At 41.6% G+C, this 7,298-nt stretch overlaps 1 protein-coding gene across 1 annotated transcript; it reads right to left on the reverse strand.

Moving 5' to 3' along the window:
* Window positions 1-4,213: 4,213 nt before the first annotated feature.
* On the reverse strand, window positions 4,214-5,708 carry LOC140856043 (EPIDERMAL PATTERNING FACTOR-like protein 5). Its single transcript, XM_073253223.1, has 2 exons — window positions 5,489-5,708; window positions 4,214-4,675 (listed from the first exon to the last, which is right to left on the reverse strand). The coding sequence occupies exons 1-2, from the start codon at window positions 5,559-5,561 to the stop codon at window positions 4,392-4,394; spliced, it is 357 nt and encodes a 118-aa protein (XP_073109324.1). The 5' UTR covers window positions 5,562-5,708; the 3' UTR covers window positions 4,214-4,391.
* Between the last annotated feature and the right edge of the window lie 1,590 nt (window positions 5,709-7,298).

Consider the following 7,298-nt stretch of genomic DNA (forward strand, 5'->3'; position numbering starts at 1 on the left):
GAGCGCACAAGGCACGCCCTAGCCTCATATTTGCAAAGCTACCAGACACCTTCTATCGACCTGAGCATGTAGGGCACGCAAAGGCTGGATGCCTTGGAGTCAGTTGGGACCCGAGGCCCGAGTGCACAGGGCATGCTCTGACTTCGTATTTGCAATGCTGATTGGCACCTTTCCTCGATCTGAGCATGCAGGGCGCGCAGGGGCTAGATGTCTTGGATGCCAGTTGGGATCCAAGGCCCAAGCACACAGAGCACGTCCCGGCTTCGTGTTCGCAATGCTGACCGGCATCTTTCTTCAGCCTAAGTATGCAGGGCATGTGGGGCTGGATGTCTTGGATGCCAGTTGAAATTCGAGGTCGAGCACATAGGGCACACCATGGCCCATATTTGCAATGCTGCTCGGCACCTTTCCTTGATCCGAGCGCTTTGCATGTTGAGACCCAATTTCATACTTCTAATTAATTAATTAATTAAATATCTAACTAATTAATTAAATTAATATTTAATTAATTAATTTTTTTAATATCTAATTATACTTAATTAATATAATTTAAATAAAAAAATTAACTTTTAGTGATGGCATTAATCATCGCTAATGCCATCACTAATATTCATAATAGCAAGCAGACGACTCAAGGACGGGAGGTCGGCCGGGGATGCGGCTGTGGAGATGAGGGCGTGGGGACGGGGCCGCAAGGTCGGCCCGACAGAGTAGGGGCGCAAGATCGTGGCTGCAGGCTGGAGGCGGTGGGCAGATGCTGTGGGGTCGCATCAGCGAGGCTGGAGCGACGGCTTAGGGATGCGTTGCAAAAACGAAGGCACAGGGATGGGGCCGCGAGGTCCTACTGGCGGGGTGGGGCCGTGGGCTGGGGATGGTGGGGTAGGGGCTGCAGTGTCGGGCCGACGACGTCGGGGCTGGTGGGGTCAGGGTGGTCACGAGCATGGAGGGAGCAGGCTCAGGGCTGCAGGGTCGGGCTGGTGACATCAGGGCCGACGGGGTCGAGGCGGCCGCGGGCGTGGAGGGATGCGGGCTCAGGACGCAGGATGCCGGAGGGATGGAGCAGGGAGGGAGGAAAAGGGGGTTGAGGGGGGTTTGGGCACCGACGAGAGGAGGATCGCAGGAAGGGGAGAGGATCAGGCGCTAAGCCATTGCTAATAGTCAATCTTTCGTCGGTAATAATTTTTTAATTTTTACGACAACAGATTTTTTTATCGCTATTTGCCATCGGTAAAAAGGTTTATTAGCGATGGCAAATTTATCGTCGCTAATACTCAATATTCTTGTAGTGGTGTTCCATCGCTAATACTATTATTGATGGCAAAATCACTATTAGCGACAGCAATTAGCCATTGCTAATAGTGAAATTTCTTGTAGTGACGTAAGGTATTATCCGCTCTGGTCCATGGACCTCATGGCTTTACTATTCAAATGGCACATCATGTGAGAAAGATGATCCTCTTTTATATAAGCCAAAGTCCCACACCATAATCCTCCAGTCAATAGGGAGTTTATGTACGGACAGAAGATGCCCTCCTTATTTTTACCACAAATTGGTATACGGACAGAAGGAGCTCCACAGTTGGAAGGATGGTCCCATTTCTGGCATGCCACTGTTGTCAAAAGCTCATAGCTCAGCACGTGAGATATTATCTACTCTGGCCTATGGGTCTTACGATTTTATCCTTCAAAAGGTGCCTCACATGAAAAAGATGGTCTTTTTTTATATAAGTCAGAGTCTCTTTTAACTTACAACTAATATAGAAGTAATGATGCCCTTCCTTCTATACTACAATAGGAGGTAATTGACAACACAATAAATCTAACCAACAAGCATGTGTACAAGCGACAAACTCATGGGCAATAGACATGCAAGAATCGTGAGGCCAGCAATCCATTAAAGAGCTAACATCAATGGAGATGACGCCATGGATGGAGTCACCAAGGATGAAGAGGGCGAGGCCAAGGGGGGTGCAAGTAGAGTTGGCGTTGGAGAGTGATGGAGGGGAGGGAGCATTTGGGTGGGGAGGCAGGAGCAATAGCAGAGATTGGTTAATTAAGGTTCAAATGTTGAACGGCTAGGTGAAGCTATGGTCAAATTTGATGGCAAATAAAAGAAGCTGGGGTGGGAGAATCAAGACACTGATTTAGAGTATCCAAAGATAAGATAGTCATGGTTACATTCAACGACAAGAGGCCTAAAAAAAATGATATTTATGATAAAAGTAAGATTTTAAATCTTGTGAGATGGAGGCATCTCGATATCTCTATGGAATGAAATACCTCACCGTCTCGTTCCGTCTCAACAACTATCCTGATCATACATCTCGGTAGATATCTTTTTTTCTCTCCTTTTTTATTTCTTCTTCTTTATTTTCTTCCTTTTTTTCTTTCTTTTTCTTTTATTTCTCTTTCTTTTTTTTTATTTTATTATCTTATCCCTTCATTTCTTTTTTTCTTATTTTATACTTCTTTTCTTTTCTTCTTTCTTTACTTTATTTTTCTTTTTCATTTTTCTTCTTCTTCTTTTCTTTCACTTTTTTCATTCTTTACCTTCCTTTCTTTCTTTTCTCTTTCTTCGTATCTCCATGGATTTGCATGGATAGATTTTGGAATTCCGATCCCATCTCGATTCTATTTTCTCACAGAAATAGAACGGAACGGCCGAGACACCTCCTATCCCACCAGGACGTAAAACCTTAGATAAAAGATTGTCAAAGCTAAATACCTGTGATAAAGATGGTCAAAGCTCAAATAAGTCTTGTGCCTAGATTAAAAGTTTGGGAGGAGCTAGACCCCAAGTCAAACCATAGTCCATGTTTAATCACATCCAAATAATGATACCAAATATATTGGCTCAAGCCTAGTAGCATGGCCTTTCATTACTTCGGGTCCTCCTTTTGCAGCTTGAGCTTGACTTGGTGGTATTTTTTTAAGCTTGGACATGATCAAACCTAACTCGGGATATCCAAAACTATTTAGAAAAATGTTCACCGAAGACTATATATTTAGATCCTGAGCTCCAAACCACTTCTGTTCCATCTATTATTGTGTTAGGTTTCTAATACATCCTAAATCATTTTAATAGAAAGTTAACATAATATGAGAAAAATAATTACTTTGCGATAGCTACGGATGGTGCGTAGGTGACTGACGGAACAACGTCATGATAGTATTATGGAAGGTGGACTGGGCGGACCCTGTCCCTAACGGCAAGATCCCTCTATTTATAGAGGGGGTAGACGAGGGGATGTCCTTCTGCTGCCTCCGATTGCACGCCAAGTGTCACTATCGGAGAGGCCTTGGAGATCACGCCTCTCAGGAAATAGAGCCTCAACGATTTTTTTCGATATATTATCATCTTTAAAAAATATCTGCATTAGAGCGATCCATCCCCAGTGATTAGCCAGGTGCCACATAAAGAAAATTTAATAGAGAAATTTGATTTCCTCCAATAATTATGCTCGACTTATTTGATAAAATAGTTTAGATAGGTGGCATGACTTTTTCACTTCCAATTTTTATTTTAAAAATACAATATTATTTTACCTTTTCTATAAAAGTTGAATTTAAATATTTTTTAGATTTTTCTTTCATGTCATCCGAATATTTTATCAATATTAGGTTTTAAACTTCCCTTTCTTTTATTTGCAAGTTAACCCAGACCTGGCCAACAAAGGTAGTGAAGCTAGGGACTGGTGGCCTAGGTGGTGAGGGCGGGGTCGAGAGTCTTGGCCAAAGCATTCACCAGTGGAAAGCAAATGGTGATACCATAGATCTAGCCAACAAGCATGTCTGTAAGCGACAAACTCATAGGCAATAGATATGCATGGATCGTGAGGCCAGCAATCGGTTAAAGAGTAATATCAGTGGAGATGACGCCATGGAGGGAGTCGCCAAGGATGAAGAGGGCAAGGTCAAGGGTGGTGCAAGCAGAGCTGACGTTAGAATCTTGGTGCATGGGGAGGTAGGAGCATTAGCAGAGATTGGTTAATTAGGGTGCAGATGTTGAAGGGCTAGGGCAGCAGAGGTCAAATTTGATGGCAAATAAAAGCAGCCAGGATAGGGTGGGAGGATAAGGATCCTAATTTAGAATATCCAAGGATAAGATATTACCTTGAAATATGAATCAGAACTTCTTGAGATGTACTACAAGAAATAAATAAAATAATCACATGATTTCCACCCATCTTGTCCCTCGGGAGAACAAAAAAAGTAGAGGCAACCGCAAAATACCATCTCCATTCCAAGTTTCCCAACCTTAAAGGGTGCACCATCTAAAAGCTAGACAAGCAAGGAAAATACGTACATTGCTTCTAACGAAAGGATCAACGGAAGTAAGGGGGTTTCATAAGAATGGCAAGTACTAATAATACTAAAAAGTGGAGAGAGAGTCAGGGCATGAAGAGGTTATGCCCACACTTGCATCGCCAGGCCTCCGGGTAGTACTCCGTGGGCATGCTCCGCCCCGGCTGGATCGCCACGTGCACCGGCCGGCACGGGAAGCACCGCCCGCACCGTCCACGGCACGTCGGCGGTGACGACCCCGGCCCCACCCCCCGCAGCCGCGCCAACGCCGCAGCCGCCGCCGCCGCCGCCTGCTCCCACTGCTCCAAATGATGCCTTGTTCTCGCCTCCTCCCCCTCCGGAACCACTTCCACCACCAATCTGCTGCTCCCTGCATAGAAGTTACTCATAAATGACCTCCAATAGTTGCGAAACTATGATAAAGTTGGGATTTTGATAGCAGGTTTTTGGATGGACGTATGGAATCATCACTATTACTTGATAAAAATAGCATCTGGGGCACTGAGAAACGAGAAAATATGTTTTTTTTTTTTTTCTAAGAATCAAAAGCCCATTTCAAGGAAAAAAGTTACCTTTTTATGTGAGCTTTTGTGTTGTCTTTTGCTCTTTTTCGGAGCGCAATGATGGTGATAACAAGAGCCAGCCATTTTTAAAGTGTCTTAACAATGGGGATTTCATAACAGGGCATTGGAGGGGTTCAAGGAATTATTACCGAACCCAGGAGAAAGAGATCTATATTTAACTGAGTTTTGGTCATCACATTTACTTTTTGGCCATTAATATACAATAGCAAATAAAATGGGATTTTGATAGCAGGGTTTTGGTGGGTTTAAGAAACTATGATAAGTGGAAGTACTAATAGATTCGGACATAGAAACAATAACTCAGAAAGTTGCCTTTTTAGGGAGTTTCACTGATCTGTTTCACCCTTTGGCCAGTATCAAACATAAAGGAAAAGGAAGGCATCTGGTTATTGGGCATTGATGGTTCTTCCAAAGAGGGGAACCCAAAAAAAAAAAAAAAACATTTTTCTCTTTCTCAAATCGAAACAGAGCAAGAAACAGGAGAGTGAAGCAAGGATTGGGAAAGAAAGGAGGGATTTTTAAGGCATTAAGAACTCCGGAAAATAAGCAGGGAAGTAATTTGGGACGTGTTAGCCGTTGTTAGAAGCTTGTTAACTTACCGAGAGCTGTGGCGACGAAGAAGAGCGCGAATGCGACGGACAGACAGTGACTCGTGTGGCGCAGAACGCCCATGGCCGAGCTTGGATGCGGTTAAGAGGAGATCAAGAAGATATAGAGAGAGGGAGGAGGAAAGGAGAGCAGAGATATAATTGCAATGGCGTGCGAGTCAAGTCAAGAAGAAAGAGTGGGGCTCAGGGGAGGCAGGAGACCGGCAGAGTGCCGTGGGGAAACATGGCGAGTTTTGGGGACAGTGGTGATGGCTAAATACCCTTGTCATTTGGATATGTTACTAAGTTGCCTGCCTCCTTGGGATGATGATGACGATGTTACAAAGTTTGATTTGTATTGGATTCCATTCAAGGATAAATATGATTAGATGCTTAGGCATTCTTTCATTAGATACATTCCTTTATATAATCTATCCTTGGAGTTACCATCAGATTATATGCATCTTTTTGTTAGATTGCATCTCTTCATGTACGGAGAGAAAGTGATTTTTTAAGATATCTCGTAATAAATAATTAGGAGATATGTCCATTTCCATAGAATTTTAAGAGAAATAAAGATAAAGTACTAAATCTTATCTATTTAGAAAATCAAGTTATTTGGGAGTCTAAATTAAAAAAAGCCATTTATATTTATGGGATTCTTAAAATCTCAAAATTTATTAACAAACCAACACAAGATATGTCTTTAATATTTTAAATATATCCAATTAGGTCTACTCATGTTAGGTCCAATTTGATTATATTCAAAACAAGCAGAAACTAATGAGTTTGGCAACTAAAATTATATATGCAATTGTTGATATTTGACAGGCTACTTGGTTCAATTAGTCACTAGGTAGGTTGGTTTTAGGCTTATAGTCTTGCAAATTAACTTTCTGGTGAGAGCCTCTTCTTACAAAATAATAAGCTGCAATGGAGCTGGAGTTTGTTCTAGTGGTCATATCTATCGTCTTAGTAATTAGAGGTCTTGAATTCAAATCTTGGTGGTACATTCTTAAGTAATAGGGCTTTCTTGGTTTCTCTTAAAAATTTCAATATTATTATGAATTATTCTATGTTAGTATACTTTGAATACAAATCTTGGATGGTTGTTCTTAAGTAATAGGACCTACATAATTGTAGGACAATTCTCGTTCTATTTCTCTGAAAAGATTTAAAATTGTAATATTGTTATGAACTATTTTATGTTAACTATACTAATTATGCTTTTAGACCAACTTTTTTTGTCAGTATCAAGATATTTTTATCTATATTTTTCTGTTTTCTTTTTGTCTTTACAAAGGCCTTTGTAGGTTCCAGCTAGTGAATGTTAAACGTTATCCAAACTTTTGTGATAATAGTTTAGCGAGTCAGGCCATCAAGTTGATCCTGTAAAGGAAGTCCTTCGAATCCACAATAAAGCAAGACACCACGGAAGGTGGAGACACTGTGGACTTGTCCTCTCCTTTTTCTTTTGGGTAAAGGTACTTGCAGTATTTCATTGCTGCATTCGATGCCTAGCCTCCAAATGAATGATTCATTTAGGATATGTCTGGCTCTTTTTAAGATCATTTAGGATTGGACTGCTCAATGTGATGCTTTGGCTCATTAGATCCACCTCATTTAAGAACAAATTTAGCCACGCATGGGAAGAAGCTATTTGCTCCATTACAGCTTTTACTACGAGAGATTTTGTGACAGATACTTTATCAGATAGATATAAATGAGAGGCACTGCAAATTTCAGCAAGGTTCGACAATGGCAGTTTCCACAACTAAGAGACCTTCTCCTCCACTGCTATTTACCATTACAAATAGAAATG

The sequence above is a fragment of the Elaeis guineensis genome, chromosome 3 (assembly GCF_000442705.2).
Source record: "Elaeis guineensis isolate ETL-2024a chromosome 3, EG11, whole genome shotgun sequence".
In the NCBI taxonomy this organism is placed as follows: domain Eukaryota; kingdom Viridiplantae; phylum Streptophyta; class Magnoliopsida; order Arecales; family Arecaceae; genus Elaeis; species Elaeis guineensis.